This window comes from Phyllostomus discolor, chromosome 5 (assembly GCF_004126475.2).
Source record: "Phyllostomus discolor isolate MPI-MPIP mPhyDis1 chromosome 5, mPhyDis1.pri.v3, whole genome shotgun sequence".
NCBI lineage: Eukaryota > Metazoa > Chordata > Mammalia > Chiroptera > Phyllostomidae > Phyllostomus > Phyllostomus discolor.
Genome location: NC_040907.2, coordinates 89761709 through 89782723, shown reverse-complemented (window position 1 = coordinate 89782723; position 21015 = coordinate 89761709). Strand labels below are relative to the sequence as shown.

Below are 21015 nucleotides of genomic sequence, written 5' to 3'. Positions count from 1 at the left end.
TTATATACTTGTGTATTATCTATCTTCCTTCATTAGAATATAGGCACCATGAGAATGATAGGGACTTACCGTACTTTTCAGACTCTAAGATGCACTTTTTTTAACAATTTTTTGCTTTAAAATTTTTCCCCCTGTTTTCCTCCTCTAAAACCTAGGTACATCTGGGGTCCACACTATAAGATACACATAGGTTTTAAAGGAGGAAAATAGGGGAAAATTTTTGAAGCAAATAATATGGTAAAAAAGTGCATCCTATAGTCTGAAAAATATAGTACCTTTTTTATTTTCTGTTGTACTCAAAATGCCTAAAATAATGTCCGGTGCATTGTAGCTGCTTAATATGATCCAAAAAAACAAGTAGCTAAGCTTGAACTAAAACTTAGGTTTTCAACATTCAGTGATGTCATAAATCATCTTTTTCGTAAGTCATCTTTTTTGACAGTCTGGTTAATTTGAAATACTGAATAGTTTAAAAAAATTTTTAATACACATTTAAAGATCTACTCTATATTTAAAGAAGTGTAGAATTTGTAATAACAGTGGATTCTCTAATTCAGTTTCCTCACTTCATAGAAACTGCTCCCAGAGATGGAAAGCAGTGTGTGAAAAGCCATGCAGCTAAGTAGTAGCTGAGTTATCTCTAGAATGCAGGTGTCATTGTACTTACTTCATTGTTCTTTAAATAATGTAGATACTTTCTGCAAAATTGAGTCTTGCATGGAAGACAAAAGAAGTGGCACATTTATGCTGCTGAATATGTTCTATTTAAGAGCTCACTTCATGTTGAAGCCAGTACCTCTTTTTTGTTTTGTTTTGTTTTTTATCCTTATCCAAGGACATTTTTCAGAGGGAGAGGAAGGGAGTGAGGAAAGATAAAAACATCTATATGAGAGAGAAACATTGATTGGTTGCCTCCTGTACATGCCTAGACCAGGGATCATTTGTGCCCCCATACGGAAATGAATTCACGACCTAGGTATGTGCCCTGATTGGAAATCTGAACCGGCAGCCCTTTGGTTTTGGGACGATGCTCCAACCAACTCAGCCACTGGCATTTTTAACTAAGATGAAGGTAGTTGCCAGAAGCATATGTCTAAAAAGAGATGAATTACAGTTGGCTCTCTGTTTCCATGGGTTCTGCCTCTGTAGATTGAAAATATTCAGCAAAAAAGTTACATTGTTGGTGTATATTACATACTTAAGCCTAAGATGGTTGTGTTTTATACTGAACATGTACAGACTTCTTTCTTGTTATTCCCTAAATAATACAGTATAACAACTATTTATAGAGCACTTACATTGTGTTAGTATTTTAGGTAATATAGAGATGATATAAAGTATTTGGGTGGTTGTGCGTAGATTATATGCAAATACTACACCATTTCGTGTAAGGGACTTGACATCCTCGGATTTTGTTATCTGCGGGGGGTCCTGGAACCAGTCCTCCATTATACTGAGGAACAGCTGTTTCTGCATTCTGGATTGTTAAGCCCTCAAAGAGCTTTTTGGAGAGGAGGCTGTGTTGAAGAATAGAAAAAACATGGGCCTTGGAGCTTTACGTATCTGAGTTATGTATCCTGGCACTCTTCTTACTAGTTATGAGTACTTGCTTTACTGAGGCTTAGTTTTCTTACTTTAAAAATGGGAACAGTAATATATGCTGTGGAGGTTTTGTGAGGATTGAATGTAATGTTATTTTTAAAAATTTCCGGTATATAGATATTTGACAAATGTTGGTAACTTATTAAGAGAAAACGGTAACAAGTATATCAAATAGAAATGTATTAATTCAGAGTTTGCAGTAATTTTTATGAACTTGGGTTCAATATTTCATGTCTTAGGGAAAATAGGGATTTACTAAGCAAGTGCCACGAGCATTATCTGAGCAATAACATTTACTAAAGAATAAAATTTTCACCCTAGGTATGATAGATACAAGCTTATATAAATGTCTTAAGCGTTGATTTTGTGTGAGACAATACCAGGAACTAATGCATGAAACATTCTTATATTGTCTTTGAAAAACGGTCTCAAAAATGTTTTGTCAGCCAAGTTTGAGCCATTACCTTCAACTAAATATATTTTCTTTTCTTGAAATGTACGTGATCCAGTCTTTTCACACAGTGACCCTCCCTAGTTGGTCTTTTTGAGGGTTTGGTGGAGAAAAGCTGAAAGCATTTTAGACTTTAGAGTTAAAAGGATATGTACATTATTTACAATTCTTTTCTATGTTGGTCCAAACAGTAACACCCCTGAACTTAATTAGGCCGAGTGCTCTTCACCCAGACTTGCGTGGTCAGACAGAAAGGGATGGTAAAGCAGAGCTATCAGTAGATCTTCTTTATGCCATATAATTCTAGTTCACTTTAAGAAAAACTGACTAGTACTTGAAACTAAAGTTGTTTGTAGTTTATATGTTTAAAAAAAGTTAACACACATGGTAACAATCATCTTTTTCTGTGTAAAACTTTATTTCCAAAGGAAGGGAATAAATGCCACATGGTGGCAGCATTACTTAAATTATTGAAGTAGTGATACCCTGTATATTTTAAGCTTTCTTTTTTTGTGTTTGCTAGTATTTCTGGACATTGACTGTCCTTCTCCTGGCTTTATACAAATCTTTTATCTTCTTAATTTCAGTGATCACTGAACAGAGATCCCATTGGGGTCCTTTCAGTGAGCACCAGTTTGGTAGTGTCAGCGGGAAGAGGTGTTGTCTTCTGCACCGTTGTCTTTCTAGCCTTAAGGAGATGTTATGGCCTCTCTCTCATGAAGAACAGAGGAGAGACCTATGTTAGTCAGCATTTATAAAGTGCTTGCTTATGGAGTATATGGTCCTGTTCAAGTTTCATATTTTATTTTTAGCAAATTTTGTTCTTTGAATACTTTATTGAATGGTTATTGAGTACCTAGGTATATCAATCAGTAAGGAATGTGTTTAGTTACAAGTAACAGACACCTGAAAAATAGTAGCTTTAACAAGTGCATATTTTTCTCTCACAAGACCCAGAGCCTATGGTTGGTATGGTGGCTCTATGATGTTAGCTTCCCCCGCCCCCTGATTTTTTTTTCTTCTACCTCCCTGGGGTGTTGCTCCTGTCCTTATATTTATATGTTGTCTTTGGGAGCTCCAGTCTTGACATCTGCATTTCATGTAGCAAAAAGGAAGGCAGGTGGGAAACATCTAGCAGTCTCTGTTACAGGCAAATTTACCACTCCTAATAATATTTGGGTGCTGCTAGGAAGAAGGGAGAAGAGAGTAGATCCAGGACTATGTCTCACAATAGGTATGTAAAAATAAGAAAAGTCTACCTCCAGGAAGTTTATAAACTAGAGAGAAGAAAGACATCAAACAAAGAGTTTTAAGGGTGGAATTATTATGACAAAATAAACCCAAAGTACTTAAGATCACAGAGGAGGAACCAACTCTCAACAGAGATGGAAGGAAAATCTTCACAAAGGAGGTGATGTTTGAGCTGAGAAACAAAAACAGATGTTATTCAGATAGGAAAAAAAATGATTACTAAAATTAGAGGCAAAAAAAGTATTCAAATAAGTATAGTATTTATAGGAGTTGGGACGGATTGTGTTGATGAGTTTGAATGTGAGTTAAACTGATCAAGAGGAAATCCCTTAGAAGGCAGGACAAACTAGAATTTCACTTGACATCCTGACCTCTCATTTTTAGTTTGCTTATTAGAGTAACTGTCAGATTATTAAATATCAGTATAAAATCTATCCCATGTTGCATGTAATAAATATATGCACAATATAGTTTAAATTTGGAATACTGATCAATTTCGTAATGGAAAGAAAATTTTAGTTTCATTTTTTTCTAATACTTTCAAATTAAATTTTTGTTTTATTTATATTTTTCACACTTTTTTATTGTTCACGTACACTTGTCTCCATTTTCTACCCATCACCCCAGCCATCCCTACTTCCCACCCTCAATCCTACCCCCCTCTGTAAATTTTTAATGTAAATATTACAGTAACTGTACTAACGTTCTTAATAATGGCTAACATTTTTGAGTGCTTAGTTGCCAGGTATTGTTTTAAGTACATTACATGAGCACTTGTTATTACTTACAACCTGTATTATGAAATTTTTAGGGATGTTACACATTGGAAACCAAGTTTCATTAGTGCCAATCTTTGTTCTGAGAATTTTCACCCCAGAAATAACATGAATATACAAATAAGAAAGATGTTAGCTTGTAGTTTTCCTTTTATAATAGATGTTAGTAGTATGCCTTAGTCAAAAATATCAGAATAAAAACAAGCACAGCCCTAGCCAGGTGATTCAGTTGGTTGGAGCATTGTCCCTTACACCAGCAAAGGTTGTGGGTTCAATCCCAGTCACTGCACGTACCTAGGTTGCAGATTCAATTCCTGGGGTGCTCATGGAAGGCAACTAATCAATGTTTCTCCCTCTCCCCCCACCAACAAATCAATAAATAAATTATTGGGTTAGGATTTAAAAAACAAACAAACAAAAAAGGGCACATACTAGATGGTAAGTTTAAGGGTAGAGACTATTTCTTACATCTTGTCTCATGTAACACTATCATTGGGTCTAATGATAGTTCAAATTAATTTATTGTAATCGATAGGCTGTTAGAGAGGTAAGACTACAAATTCACTTACTATAATGAGTGACTACCAATTCACCTGCTACAAGAAACAACTCTTTAAATAAGTGGTTCTTAAGTCTAGGAGGTCATGGACTCCTTGGAGAATTTTTCCCCAGAAAAACAGAGGACATATGTATTCAATTTGAGTGCAGTTTTAAGGGGATTCTTGAGTAAGACTGAATGGAGCTGTAGAACTCCCCTGTCTTTTCTTGTCTTTTTCTGTGAAATGAGGTATCATTCTTTTGCATCATAATAAATTAATCTATAAGGGATAAAATAATCTCGTTTTTTTTTTTAACTCTCTAGTCCTTATTCTTCCAAATTCCAGTGCCATCTGGAGAAGATGACAGTAGCTGTGGTATACTGTTTATTTCCTCCTTGAATCTGTTTATAAAAATAGAATTAGGATAGCAAAACCAAGCAACATCTATAAATTCAGGGAAAGAGTTATTCACAAAACACAAAATGACCAAATAACCAAGAGCTGAAAAGCTTTGGTGCATAAGAAACTGCAGGAAGAAGAGAAGGCAGAGGGCTAGAAAACCTCAAAATTACCACCAGGTATCTTTAGAAACTTGGTGGGCCAGTCTGAGAACAACAGCAGAGACTGGGAAGGGACTTCTTCACAGGCTCCAATTTATGAGTGAGTGCTAGCAAACCACAGGAAAGTCTCCTGGAGTTGAAGCAAGCAGTCTGTGAGTTTGAAACTCAGAAAACCTTTTCAGAAGGAGGTCCTGCACTTTGGAAAAACTATAGGAAATTGAATATTTTCTGAAACAGACAAATAAGAGTTTCAGAACTTTGAAATTAGAAAGGTGTGTCCTGACCAGTCCTCCCTTCTAAAGACAGAGGAAAACAAAATTTCAGCTTTTAAGCAAGAGTCAAATCCCATACAAATTTATTAGAGGATGAAGACCAGACAATGTCCTTTAAGACAATGAAAGTAAGAAAAATTTGACCACAAAGAAACATGAAAACTTACATAATGTTTTTAAATGAGCTTGGAGGTGTAAGAAAATTATAGAAGGAAAGAAAGAATGGTATTAGTCAGAATTATAAAAACTCATAAATGATTAGATAAAATAGAAATAGAAAAAATAAAAGGTAAAGTGAAAAATGTCAGTAAAAAGAAAATTAAAGTACTTTAAAAATTAAAACTAGAAGGGATATAAGAATGAAAAAACACAATGAATTGTCATTGAAAATAAACTTTAAAATTCAAAAGACATGTCTAAAGATATAAAAAGAATTCAAGAAAAACGAGTAGTCATTATAAATACATAATATCCAATATATGCATAATAATGAGTCCCTAGAGAAGAAAATCAAAGCAATGTAATAGAACAAATGTAAAAACTAGAATTCAAGAAAACTTTCCCAAAATAAAAATATTAATGAAATTTTCTTAAAGGGTGTACTGCATTCAGGGGCAATTAACCCAGAATATCCAACACAGATATTTTTTTAAAATAAATCTGTTGGACTTCATAGAAAAAAAAATTGTTTTGACAACCCAACAAAATTGCTAAGCCCTTTATTAGTTGAAAAAATCTGATCATTAACAGATACAACTGTCTTATAGCAAAAGACAGTGGAGTAACAGCCAGGGGTTTTCTGTCTAACCAAACTGACCTCCAGGTATAGGGAGCACAGATACACTGTTAGGGTCATGCAAGGACTCGGGGAATATTGTTCACAGGAGCCTTTCCTGAGGAATCTATTACATAATCATCAGAATGAGTTTTAGGCAACAAAATGATGGGAGAGACTTTTATTTAATAACAATTTGTAAGCATTAAGTATATATTTATAGAACTAAGACGAAACTGTGGTTATAGGGGAGACAATAAAATATGTCATAGCTCTGTTTTGACAGTGTAGATAATAGATACAGTCTATCAAAAAATGGGATAGGGGAGGGTAGATAAAACATAGAATATCCTATTTGTTGCCTTATAACTATTAACTAAGAGTAAAAGGATACTATTTCAAATTGGATCCTGAGAGAGGGAAAGGCTAGAGAAGGAACAGGTAATAACCCATTAACATTGCTTATTGCAGGCAACTGGTAGACAACAGCCAAAAAAGTGGAGACCATAAAGGATTAGTATCAACATAATCTTGAGAGCGAAAATGTCAACCTCTCTGAATACTGGAATAAGACCACATGACCACATAAAGATTATATACATTATGTTTGTAGTTATGAATCACTTAATAAAGTGAGATAAGAAAGGTTTGTATATCATGTTTCTCTTGTAAGAAGAATTAAGAAAATATCTTTGTACATTTATATATATGTTTATGTACATTTTATATATGCATGTGTGTATGCTACAGAACAGACCAGGGGGCAATTATTGGCCCACCCAGGGACACCAAAAACTGTTACAGAACACCCACCTAGGGACAAGGAGGGGTTACTATATACTATTACCAAAAGAACCCCCCACTAGGTTCTATTGTCTGCCGCCTTAGGAAAAACAACTCTCAATGCCAGAGATTTGTGAAAAGGAAAGGAAATGTTTATTTAATGCTATGCAGACTTAAAGTACTGACCTGATGTCTTCATTGAAATATCAAAGTCCTTTTTGGATACCCACAGACGCCCACAGTGCTTCCTTCTCCCCCTGCCCTAATTTGGGATACTGTATCTCAGGAAAAGAAGCAAACATCTGTGATTCAGGCTCCTGACACCATCAGCTGTGTCGCTATCCAGGCAGGATCTCCTGTTAATGCAAAGCCATGTGGCACCTTCTCATGGCCTACTGGCAAGAGTTCTTTCACCCTTCTTCCAGGCAAAGTCTCTCCTGCTTCCCAGGCCACGTGGCCAAAGGGAGCACCCCAAAGCCACGTGGTCCTCTCCTACCAAAGCTGCAGGGGTCCCCACTCTGGCCAAAACTGCATGGTTCTTCTCAGCAAAGCTGCGGGGGGGGGGGGGGGGGGGGTCGCCACTCTGCCAAAGCTGAGTGGTGGTTCTCTGCTAAAGCCGCATGGTGATTCTCCTTTGCAGGGCTGCAGGGGTCTGCACTCTAGTGAAACCTTGTGGTTCCCTCCTCACATGGCTTCGGGGGTCCCCACTCTGCCACAAGTGCGTGGCTCTCTCCTCTGTTGCCACAGCTGCATGGTTCTCTCTCTCCACATGGCTGCCAAGTCTGGGTTTAAATCCCTGCACCAATCTTTCTCTGTACCCCCATTTCCGACTCCTCCTACAATCAGTTATACCTGCCAGCATTCTTGCATTATTCCAAGTTTACTGGGTTGCCATTGTGATTATGGGCAGGTGTGGCCCCATGTCATGGAGCCAGTCATCTCCAAGTTCTTACACAGGTGCTGTAACTCAGGGGGACCTGCCCCCCAGTTACATGTTAGGTGGAAGTTACTCCCTTCTCGCTGGCTCAAAGCATGGCCACAGGCATTTAACATATCTATGCTACCACTTAAAGGTTACAGATACATTAAGTGACCATGCCAGAGGTCAGCTGCAAAGCTTTTGCTGTACAAAACAGCCCTGCATGTTCCTGCTCTATGTGTCCCTTCCTCCAACTCACACCTGTGGCGGGGAGGGATGAGGACATCCTAGTATTTCCCAGACACCTTGAGTTCTTGGCCCCATTCCAAATCCCTATTTGGGGCCCCCCTTGTTGGCTGCACCCTGTTACATGCATACGTACACATATATGTGGGTGTGTGTGTGTGGATGTATGTGGGCATGGGCGCATATCCTTATACTTAAAACAATGGTAGAATAAAAAGATTTATATAATTACCTAAAGAGAGAATGGTAGAGGGAATAGGATGTAAAGGAGGATAGGTATAGAAGTGAGACTTTTTGAATATATATACACACACACATATATATATTTTAGAGATGTAATTTTGGAGCCATGTAAATATGTTTCATAATTAAAATTAAATTTTAATGAGCAATTCCTCCCAAGTAAAAACTAATAAAGCAAACCTGTGTTTGTAGATGTTGGCATTGCCATGCAGAGAGAAATTATTCCAGGTAACTGTATTTTCTTTTTAAGTCCTCACCTAAGGACTTTTTTAAATCAGAAAGACAGAAAAACACCAATTGTTTACCTCCAATACATACCAACTGGGTGTCCTGACAGGGAAATGAGCCTGCAACCTTTGGTTTACAGGAAGATGCTCCAGCCAACTGAGCCACACAGGCCAGGACTATTCCAAGTAACTTGAAAACGGTAATTTGACTGTACATTCCTTGTGGAATATCCCTTGGAAAAAAAAACACAAACAAAAAAACTGTTTTCACTAACCATTTTGTTGATGCTAGTATTAGTATTGTTAATTTGAATTAGTGACAAAGCAAATGTTGTTGATTTGAAAAAGACAGAGGAGGGTAATTAAAAATTCGGTAGTCCTAAAATTAAGTTTGACTATCAGTATGAACTTAAAATGTATCTTTTCTTTAAAAACAAACCTATTTCCTAGCCTTGTCCACTGAAAGGCCTAAAAATAATGACCATCCCTGTAGTAGTGAGCACCCTTAGTGCTCAAACTCTAAATACTACTTTAAAATACTGGTGGTATTTAGAGACCTGTTGATTTCAGGTCTGGGCCAGGAAATGTACAAGATGATCTTGGGGTATCAGGTTGTACTAGAAAGCAAAGAAACTACTAAAGAACACTAGAGTTTCGTCTAAAGCAGTCCAGAGTCAACTAGAATAGGTGCTTACTAGACAAAGACAGGGCAGTTTGAGCACCAGGAAGGAAAAATACTGTAATGGATGAAAAGTTCCAGATATTTTTTAATTTTTGAGTTACACAGAAATATGTAAAAACAAAAATCTTCAGAGAATACTAGGGAATCAAATCATTGTTTTAGGGAAATGATCAAGTGTTTTGTTTTGTTTTGTCTTCAAGTGTTTTATTTTGCCTTTCATATGTGAGCAATCCTCATAATAACCAAATAGTCAGGGAAAATTTCTCTTTATGTTGATATTCCTGCTGATAAATGAAGACAGAATGCTAGCAACTTCCTGTCAGAAGTATACAACCCCACATCTGAAATTTTTTTTATGAACAAAAAATAAAACCCTGAATCTGATCAAGCCTCTAGTTCTAACTACCAATTTACAGAAAAGAGAAGAGACAAAAGAATATGTTTAATTACACCATAGGGAGTCATTCAGCAAAAAAAAAAAGACTGTGGGAAACTGCAGAACAAATGACTCACATTTTTTTTTCCAATAAATTGCAAGATGGGGAAAGTGATGGGGACAAATCTATAGCTTAAAAATATTTAAGAAACACAGTAACCAATTACAATATAAGAATCTTATTTAGATTTTGCATTTTAATTATATTTTATTGATTATGCTATTACAGTTGTCCTAATTTTTACCATTTTGCCCCCCTGCACCCAGCAACCCCCACTCCCTCAGGCAATCCCCCCACCATTGTTAATGTCCATGGTTCATGAGTATAAGTTCTTTGGCTGCTCCATTTCCTTCACTGTACTTTATATCCCCCTGGCTGTTCTATAACTACCTATTTGCACTTCTTACTCCCCTCACCTCTTCACCCATTCCCCCACATCCCCTCCCATCTGGCAACCATCAAAACACTTTCTGTATCATGATTCTGTCCCTGTTCTTGTTTGCTTAGTTTAGATTCAATTGCTGATAAGTTGTTTTTTTTTCTTGCCATTTCATTGTTCATAGTTTTGATCTTCTTTTTCTTAAATAAGTCTCTTTAACATTTCATATAATAATGGTTTGGTGATAATAAAGTCCTTTAGTTTTTTTCTTGTCTGAGAACCTCTTTATCTGCCCTTCAAGTACAAATGATAGCTTTGCTGGGTAGAGCAGCCTTGGCTGTAGGTCCCTGCTTTTCATGAACTGAATATTTCTTGCCAATCCCATTTAGCCTACAAAGCTTCTTTTGCAAAATCACCTGACAGCCTTATTGTAACTCCCCTATAAGTAACTAACAGCTTTTTTTCTACTGCGTTCAATATTCTCACTTTATCTTTAACCTTTGGCATTATAATTATGATGTGTCTTGGAGTCAGCCTCTCTGCTTTGGGACCCTGTGTGCTTCAAACAAACTGGAGGATTAAAACATTTATGGGACATTCGAGCGAATACTAACCTTTACTTTTAATGATAAAGATTTGTTGAGTTTGTGTGTGAGAGAGAGAGAGAAGAGAGGTGGTCTTATTGTATCTTTTTTCAAAAGGATTTTTTCTTTTAATGTACATGCTGAAATATTTATAGTTGAAATTATTTATTTCAACTATATTTTGAGATTTGCTTCAGAAGAATCTAGGATGTGGGTAGGGAGATGTATGGAGTGCTACAGAGGAAACAAAATCAGCCATGAGTTGAGAATTTTTAAAGCACGTTGATAGGAACCTAGTTCTGTTACCTGCTCCGGCATATAAATGAATTCATTACTTATGCCCTGGGTTTTTGAGGGTTTCTGGCCCACGGGTGGGTGTTAGAGGTGGGGAGTGGGAGACAGGAGGGCTTCCTGGAGGATGGAGTGTCTCATCTGAGTCTTGAGGACTATAACATTAGCAGTTAAGAAAAAAACCCAAGTCACCTGCTGTCTAGTCCTCTACTCCTTCCATTAATAGTAATAACTCTTAATGAGTTTTGTTTTCTCAACTTTTGTATAAGTTTTAAATTTCTTATTATAGAAAAATAGGAAGAATAAAAATATGGCCATAGCTGCTCCATAAGAATGGCTCAAAACAAAACAAAAACCCTGGCAACATAATTAATTTGTTAATCCCTTAAATTAAGTTTACCAATCTTCGTTTTTTATTTTATTTGTTAAAGTGTATTTATTGATTATGCTATTATAGTTGTCCCATTTTTTTCTCCGTTTTATTCCCCTCCGCCTTGCATCCTACCTCCCACCAGCATTCCCCCCCTTAGTTCATGTTCATTGGTTGTACATATAATTTCTTTGGCTTCTCCATTTTCTATACTAAACTTCCTCCTGTCTATTTTGTGCCTACCAATCATGCTTCCTATTCTCTGTACCTTTTCCCCCATTCTCTTCCTTCCCCCTCCCCACTGATAGCCTTCAATGTGATCTCCATTTCTGAGATTCTGTTCTTGTTCTAGTTGTTTGCTTAGTTTTTTGTTTTTTGTTTTTTTTTAGGGTCAGTTGTTGATAGCTGAGAGTTTGTTGTCATTTTACTGTTCACAGTTGCAATTGTCTTTTTCTTAGATAAGTCCCTTTAGCATTTCATATAATAAAGGCTTGGTGATGATGAACTCCTTTAACGTGACATTATCTGGGAAGCAGCTTATCTGCCCTTCCATGCTAAAGGATAGCTGTGCTGAATAGAGTTTTCTTGAATATAGGTCCTTGCCGTTCATGACTTGGAATACTTCTTTCCAGCCCCTTCTTGCCTGTAAGCTTTCTTTTGAGAAATCAGCTGATAATCTTTGGGGAACTTCTTTATAGGTAACTCTCCTTTTCTCTTGGTGTTTTAAAGATTCTCTCCTTATCTTTAATCTCGAGTAATGTAATTATGATGTGCTTCGGTGTGTGCTTCCTGGGGTCCAGTTTCTTTGGGATTCTCTGAGCTTCCTGGAGTTCCTGAAAGTCTATTTCCTTTTCCAGGTTGGGGAAATTCTCCTTCATTATGTTTGCAAAAAAGTTTTCAACCTCTTGCTCTTTTTCTTTCTCCTACTGGCACCCATATGATTAGGATATTAGGACATTTAAAGTTGTCCCAGAGGTTCCTAAGCCTCTCCTCATTTTTTGGAATTGTTTCTTCCTTCTGTTCTGGTTGAATGTTTATTTCTTCCTTCTGCTCCAAATTGTTGATTTGAATCCTCGTTTCCTTCTTTTCGCTGTTGGTTCCCTGTATATTTTTCTTCATTTCACTTTCACAGCCTTCAATTTCTTCCTCTGTTTTGTGACCATACTCAACCATTTCTGTGAGTATCCTGATTACCAGTGTTTTGAACTGTGCATCTGATAGGTTAGCTATCTCTTTGTTGCTTAGTTCTTTTTCTGGAGTTTTTATCCATTCTTTTATTTGAGTCACATTTTTTTTTTGTCTTGGTGCACCTGTAGGTAGTAAGGGGAGGAGCCTTAGATATTAGCCAGGGTGGGGCAACCCACATTGCTGCCTTGTGGCCCTCTCTGTGGGAGAGGGGCCTGAGAGGGAACAGTGCTGCTTCTTTAGCTCTCAGCTGGCTTCCACTGCTGCCCACAGGCAAGTGGGACCCTTCTGGTAATGATTGCCTTGTGGATGGGTTTGTATGCATTCTAGGATCCCATGGGTATCTCCAGCGAACTCCCCTGTGAGGCTGGGAGTTTCTCCTGCCGCTGCAACCCCCCGCAGGTTTTACTAATCTTTTCTCTAATAAACATTTTATTATGTATTGATTTTAGATTTACAGTAAATTTGCAAGGAGAGTACAGAGAGTTCTTGTATACTGTTCCCCTTTTTTCTCTCATTGTTAATGTCTTATATTACCATGCTACAGTGGTGACAAACTAAGAAACCAGCATTGGTACATTACTGTCAGTGAAACACCAGACATTATTTGGATTTCGCCAGTTTTTCTCTTACAGTCCTCTCTCTGTTTCAGGATCTACTCCAGGGTACCACATTGCATTTAATTTTCATGTCTCTCTAGTCTTTGGTCTGTGATAGTTTCTTAGCCTTCCATGTTTTTCATAATCTTGACTTAGCATAAGGTTGTTCTGGTGACTAATGTGTTATTATGGCAAAAGAATACAGAACAAAGTCATTAAAGGAAACAAGTGCATGGGGAGGAGTCTGGATGAAACCAGGCAGAAACTTCCAAAAGTCCTCTCCCAGTGGAATCACACAGTATGTGCTTCATTCTGTCAGCAGTGGGCTATAACAACACATGTGAAATGTAATCCACCAGGAAAGCTGGCCTCAGCCTAGGAGTCCAGGATTTTTATTGGGGACTGATCAGGTAGGCAATCTCTGCCTAACATGTATCCAAGTTCCAGATTCATAGAAGGATGGAAGTGTCTTATCATTTATAGAAAGTTTTATACCAGTGTACAGAACTGTTGACTGGTCAAGTTCCCATCCCCCAGGCAACGGCCAGTCTTGGAAGCAGACCTTTCTAAGGATAGTAATCTGTGGCCTTCACTGTTAACTCTTTTCTGCATAAGGAAGTATTTACATATTACCTTTACTTCATAGTTTTATTTGAAAAAAATGGAATCATTAAAAATATAGAGTATAAGTAATATAGGAATAAAAAATGAAATGTAAAATCTAATAAAGGACCTCTTTTTGTTCTTTTAGTACTTCTCATTCCCATTTTAAAATATTGCTGTAAAAATATTACTCATATTGCAACTTTTCAGCTTTTGAAGCATTTCATAATTAAAAAAATACCTCCAGATTGTGACCTCACTTATTGCCAAATAATTAGAAGAAGGCTGTGTAAATTTCAGTAATGGGTAATAACATAACAACCAAAAACCTAGGTGGAAATCCCAGAAACTAATTACTAAGATTTAAGACACAATATTTACTAAACACTTAACTTTCTTTTAATAGGAAAAACGTGGTCTTCGAGAATTGCGAGTTCTTGAGAATTGGAAGAATATGATCCATGAAACAAATGAACATACTCTTCCCAAATGTAGAGAAACAATGCAAGACAACTTAAACCAAGTTCTCCAGAGACGTAAGCCAGCTATTTTTTTTTATATTGCTTTATTTCAAATGAGTGTGATGCCAAAATATATCTCCTTGAGTATTCTGGTGGGAGGTTAAAGAGAGAGAATTCTTAACCAGAACATATAAGAGAGGTGCCCTGTCACAGAGAAAGTGGCTATCTAGTGATTACCATATTTTTTGGACCATAAGATGCACCTAGGTTTTAGAGGAGGAAAATAGGAAAAAAAATTTTGAAGCAAAAGATGTGGTAAAATATTTCATAACATAAATAACATAATATTTCACCAGTGTAAATGTAAACAGAACTCAACAGCAGCATTAACAACTATTATTCCTCCCGGATTTGGTGGGGGTGGGGGAGAGTGCATCTTACAGCCTGAAAAATATGGTAATATGTATTGCCATTGATGTTAAGAGCAGTTATCTCCACAGTGAGATGTATGCTTCTGCAGTGCACAAGATTGTCCTTTTGGGATATGAAAACATTGAAACATTTACCTTAAAAAATTTAATCCTTTAGAAAAATTTTGATAACCAACAATTAGGATCTGAAATAAGACTTTATCAAATGGGCCCTGGCTGGCGTAGCTCAGTGGATTGAGCGCGGGCTGCAAACCAAAGTGTCGCAGGTTTGATTCCCAGTCAGGCCACATACCTTGGTTGCAGGCCTTAGCCCCCAGCAACCGCACATTGATGTTTCTTTCTCTCTCTCTCTTTCTCCCTCCCTTCCCTCTCTAAAAATAAATAAATAAAATCTTTTTTTAAAAAAGACTTTATCAAATAGGATACTAGAGTTTTTTTTAACTTTTTTCAAAAATAATCCTGTAACAAACAGTATTTTACCACTTTCATTAAGCAAAATAATTTCATTTGAAGTCATAGTTGATTGAAAAGAATACATATTAAACATATCAAATTATGATATAAAAAGCATTGTATTAGTACTGACTTTAAAATTAGAAGTATATCAGAAATATAAGGCTTCTCCTTGCTGCATTTACACTATATACAAGCTGTATTCAGCTTGTCCAAGGATAATCCTGGTAAATAATGATGGATTACTGAAGTGCAAAATAAAAAAAATATGTTTCAGGGAAACAAAAAGAAAAAAACTGGCCAGTGAAGGAAGAAAACAACTGAGAGACCTTGGTTAATAATTGAGTTAAGTCTTTTTGTGCCAGTCCAAGTTAGTTTTGTATGTTCTAATGCTAAAAGGAGATTGGAGAGGATAAATAAGATCACATTTAGTCTCTTTGAGGGAACAGCAAAAAGTCTAAAATTAACCTTAGGCTTTTGCATTTTACAATACTACCAACTTGTTCTTGTTTGTTCACACTGTCACTTCCTAAACTTGACAACATTCTCAATACCATGCTAAAAATAAAGCTTAATTATTATTAATAAGAATGCTAATGTATGCGTTTGACTTGTGCCTATAACTTTCCTTTTCTACACTTTGAGTATATAAAAATAAATTGGGCAAAACTTGGTAAAAATCTATAAATGATTATTTCTACTTGCTTCATTCTGGGTCTAAAGTTACTTCTGATATGAAGACTAACCTCTTAAAAGTAGAGTCTTCAACCCTGGCCAAGTGGCTCAGTTGGTTGAACACCAAAAAAGGTTGAGGGTTCCATTCCCAGTTGGGAGTGCATGTGGGAGGCAACCAATCAATGTTTCTCTCTCTCTCTCCCCCCCTCCCTTTATTTCCTTCTCCTTCCTTCTGCCCTACTCTCTCTACCTCTCCCCTTCTCCCCTGTCCCTCTTCTCTTTCCCTCTCCTTCCCCTTCTCTGTAAAATCAGTAAAGATATCTTTGGGTGAGTTTAAAGAAAAATATTAGTTTCACAATGAAAGAGTCTTCAAAATGAAATAGAAAAGTATTACAGTTAATATGGAATCGAAAATTAAATGTATTTTTCTGAAAGGAAGAATTAAAACAGAAAATGCCAAGTTAATAGTTAAGGTTTTTACATATATGGACTGCTTTGGGTCTTATTGTTAGCTTTAGAAAGTAAGCAATGGCTTTTGGAAGTGCTTTTCTGCTAGAAGCAGGAAAGGCTTCCTCAGTAGACTCCAATATAAGTATTTTCTTACATGTTTTCATATTACATTACTTTACATTATATTATATTATATTATAATCCTGAGCAGCACAGGTGTAATGGAGATAATTACCTGCTTTTGAAGCTGATGTAGTTTTAATAATTCACCTAGGACAGGGGTCATACTCATTTTCACCAGGGGCCACATCAGCCTTGCGGTTGCCTTCAAAGGAATATATGTAGTTTTGTTCTGTGCCTGCTTGTAGAACTGCCACATTTATGTCTTATATGCCTTTTTGAGACTGTGCTGGCATTGCTATCTACTGCACATCAGAACACTACTGGTATGGATCTTAGTCTAACATGGTGCACAAAATTAAGTAACTGTGAAACAGTAAAGTGGGGACATCTCAAATGATTTGAATGGAGACCTATTACAGAATCTGCAGCTCAACTGTTTCCGCTTTTGTGTATGTAGTGCCACCTACCTCGCAAATTGTGTTTGGGTGAGCAGAGGCTTTTTAGACTAAAACTTTCCTGTGGTTCCTTAACACCACAAAAAGTAAATGAGCTCTAGGATAGCAGTTTTCAACCTTTTTCATCTTCTGGCACACATATACTAATTACTTAAATTCTGTAGAACACCAAAAAATATATTTGACAAAACAATAGGTATAATTTGGATTCATCTACACCAGAGGCTTTTGTTGTATTGGCTGTTGTCATTTTTTTTTTTATTTGACAGTCTAAGAAAGAGGTTAGTGCCCCTGACTAAATAGTCAGGTATTGTATGTTTTAAAAATTCTTGTGATACACTGGTTTAAAATCGCTGCTCTAGGAAGATATATAAGAGCAACTCATAAAGTAACCTGCCATTAAGTAAAATAATCTTTACTTTTTTCTCATCCTATGTTCTACTCATTAATTATTTAATATACTTCAAGTTTGCTATCTAGGGATCTGGTCCTTGATTTAGAGAGTAAGAAAGACAAAAAGCCTTTAGGTTATTCTTGATTCAATTTAGCCATGGTTAAAAACAAAAACAAAAACCTCCTTTCCTGCCTCCCTCTTTCTTTTTAAGAGCAGTGACTATTCTTTAAATTATTTAAACAAAAGATAAATGTTAAATAATAAGAAGAAGAAGAAGTAAAGAGGAAAATAGAAAGAAAAAGGAGAAAACAATAAGTCACCTTAATAACTACCTAAAGATAACTATTGGTTTTGCACTTTAGAGAACATCATTGCAGAAATCTTTCTGTATTGTATATCCAAATGGAAGGATGGGTGGTGGGATTATAGCTGAATGAATAGATGGGAGGGTGTGGTGCGGAGAGAGTACTTCTGATGAGAATGGGATCATATGCTTTTTAAGTTGAGGTATTAATTTTAAATTTTACTTTAATTTAGCAGAACAAAAACTTTAGTAAAGCTGAAAGAAATACCTTAAAATACATGTTTCTTTATTATAAAAGATAGTAGTTACTAAAAGGTCAAAGAAAAGTCATGAGACATTTTGAAATTATTAGCATCATGTTATTACATTAATTAATGCCACAAGAGATCAAGGGGTTAGGACTTTTATACCTTTTCTCTTGCAGCTCTTCTCCAGTCTTTCACTTGTGAATTTTAGCTTTGGCAGGTTTTATAGTATTTGCTTTGTGTTCTGCAGTTTTAATGCTGCTAATTGTTTATTTAGTTATACACGATTTAATTCCTTTCTGTTTCTGGTTTATTGATTAGATCTGTAATGATGTTGTTATAGTTCTCAGTTTCCTTAGCCTTACAATCTCATTTTTATTTCATGCTGTATGCTTGTTGTCTTTTAATTAATTCAGTTGGTTTCTGTGTGTGTGTGTGTGTGTGTGTGTGTGTGTATTACAAGGTGGAGAACTTTAGTAGGTTTTCTTTCAGAATGCATCCTTTGTCTGTCTTACCTGCTTTTCACATATTTGTTCCTTCCCCCTCTACCACCTATTTGTGTTTCTCTATAAATTAAAGCATATTACACTTCTAAGAATTTTGTCAACTCATTTTCTTTCTCTAACTTTTGGAGATTTAGTACTTATGGTGGGGTTAGGAGTCTCAGTTCTTAATTGGAATCTGTGTTCCTATTCTTGGATACCACTTTTCAAAGTTTATAGTATGCAATTATAATACTTCCTTGTTTAGTAAAGAATGGAGATTCCCCCCACCTTACTCTTTTCCAGTTTTTATGTAGTTTGTGAGGTATTTAAGGGACTAAATGTATCTGATATTGCTATACTGTCTTTTTACCTAGAAATCTTTAAGGATTCATGATTTTTTTGTTCTTTTACTTATTTATTTTTAGAGAGAGGGGAAGGGAAGGAGAAAGGGAGGGAAACATCAATGTGTGGTTGGTTGCCTCTCACGTGCCCCCTGCTGGGGACCTGGCCTGCAACCCAGGCCTGTGCCCTGACTAGGAATTGAACTGGTGACCCTTTGGTTCACAGGCTGGTACTCAATCTACGGAGCCACACCAGACAGGGCAGGATTCATGGTTTAAAATACTAGTTTATAGTGTTTTATTAATTAGACTTTTTTGCCTATATCTGCTTCACTGAGTATTATAACTCTGTAAAATAATATTATCACCTTCCTCACTTTATAGAAACTAAAAATTTTTAAATATATTTTATTGATTATGCTATTACAGTTGTCCCAGTTTTTCCCCCTTTGCCCTCTTCCACCCAGTACCCTCAGCAATCCACCCCCTTAGTTCAAGTCCATGGGCCATGCATGTAAGTTCTTTGGCTTCTCCATTTCCTATACTATCCTAAACATCCCCCTGTCTATTTTGTATGTACCAGTTATGCTTCTTAATCCCTACACCTTTTCCCCCACTCTCGCCCTCCCAGCTGATAACCCTCCTAGTGATCTCCATATCTATGATCTATGATTCTGTTCCTATTCTTGTTGTTTGCTTAGATTGTTGTGGGGGTTTTTTTTTAGATTCAGTTGATAGTTGTGAATTTGTTGCCATTTTAATGTTCATGCTTTTGATCTTCTTTTTCTTAAGCAAGCCCCTTTAACATTTCATGTAATAATGGTTTGGTAATGATTAACTCCTTTTGCTTTTCCTTGTCTAGGAATCACTTTATCTGCTCTTAGATTCTAAGTGATAGCTTTGCTGGATAGAGAAATCTAGGTTGTGGGTCCTTGCTTTTCATCATTTTGAATACTTCTTGCCAGTCCCTTCTTGCCTACAAAGTTTCTTTTGAGAGACCAACTGACAGTCTCATGGGAACTTCTTTGTCAGTAACTCTCTGCTTTTCTTTTGCTGCTTTTAAGATTCTCTCTTTATCTTTAACTTTTGGCATTTTAATTATGATTTATCTTGGTGTGATCCTCTTTGGGTCCAACTTGTTTGGAACTCTCTCTTCTTCCTTTCACTTATATGCCTATTGCCTTCACCAAATTAGGGAAGTTTTCTTTCAGTATTTTTTTTTAAGTTTTCAATTTCTTGTTCTTGCTCTTCTACTCTGGCATCCATGGATCTGGATGTTGGTACTTTTGGAGATGTCCCAGAGGCACCTTATACTGTCCTTGTTTTTTTTTCCCCCATTCTTTTTTCTTCTTGCTCTTCTGGTTGAATGCTTATTTCTTCTTATGTTCCAAACCGCTGATTTAAATTCCAGCTTCCTCTCCTCCATTGTTGGTTCCTTGTAGATTTTTCTTTATTTCACCTAGTGTAACTTTCATTTCTTCCTGGGTCTTTTATATTTTTTTACCATACTCAGTGAGTTCTTTGAGCATCCAGTTCACTAGTGTTTTGAACTATGCATCTGATAGGTTGGTTATCTCTGTTTCGCTTAGTTCTTTTTCTGGGTTTTTGTTCTGTTCTTTCATTTGGGCCATATTTCTTTGTCTCCTTAATTTGGCTGCCTCCCTGTATTTGTTTCTGTGTATGAGGTAGAGCTGCTTGATTCCCTGTCTTAGTAGCCTATCACAGAAAAGGCACCCGTAAATTGTGTGAGGCAAAGCCTTAGGTAATTGCCAGGGCAGGCAGCTCACTTCACTGCTTTGTGGTTCTGTGTTGGGGGAGGGCTCAGAGTGGGGTCAGTGCTGCTGTCTGGCTTCTGTAGGTTTGTCCAACACTCGCCCAGTGTGACTGGTGCGCTGGTGCTGAATTCCAGAGAGGGTGGGTTTCCATATGTTTTAAATCAGTATGGGCCCTTAAGCAGAGTCTGCTGAAAATCCAGCCATTTCTTCCTCAGCTCCAGCCCCCACTGATTTTTACAGCTAGAAGTTACAGGGATTTATCTTCCTCACGCTAGAACCCTGGGCACTGTGGTCTGACCTGGGGTTGGGATCTCTCACTCCCAAGGTATCCCTCCTGATTTTTATCCACCACATGTGAATGTGGGACCCCCTGTTCCACCACTGCCTCTCCACACCTCACCACATCCCTGTACATCTCTGCCCGTCTCCACATCTCTGCCCCTCCTCCCCGCCTGGATGAATGTGGCTTCTTTAAATCCTTGGTTGTAGGACTTCATACAGCTCGGTTTTTCTGATACTGGGTGTTACTTATTTTGAGGTCTAGTTGTAATTCTTTCTGTGGTTGTGCAAAGAGGTGAAGCATGTATATCTACACCTCCATCTTGACCAGAAGTCACTAGAAACTGAAATTTGTAGTGGTTTAACATCC

At 36.9% G+C, this 21015-nt stretch overlaps 2 protein-coding genes across 2 annotated transcripts in view; both read left to right on the top strand.

Moving 5' to 3' along the window:
• Positions 1 to 14232, top strand: part of EEF1E1 (eukaryotic translation elongation factor 1 epsilon 1) — a 59372-nt gene extending 45140 nt beyond the window's left edge. The window contains exon 5 of the transcript XR_004903330.1: positions 14181 to 14232. The gene's annotated coding sequence lies outside the window, so the exon portion shown is untranslated. The remainder of the gene's footprint in view (positions 1 to 14180) is intronic.
• The window catches only part of BLOC1S5 (biogenesis of lysosomal organelles complex 1 subunit 5), a 43253-nt gene that overhangs the window by 7454 nt on the left and 14784 nt on the right, over positions 1 to 21015 (top strand). The window contains exon 3 of the mRNA XM_028513212.2: positions 14181 to 14310. Coding sequence (XP_028369013.1) covers positions 14181 to 14310 — 130 coding nt within the window. The remainder of the gene's footprint in view (positions 1 to 14180; positions 14311 to 21015) is intronic.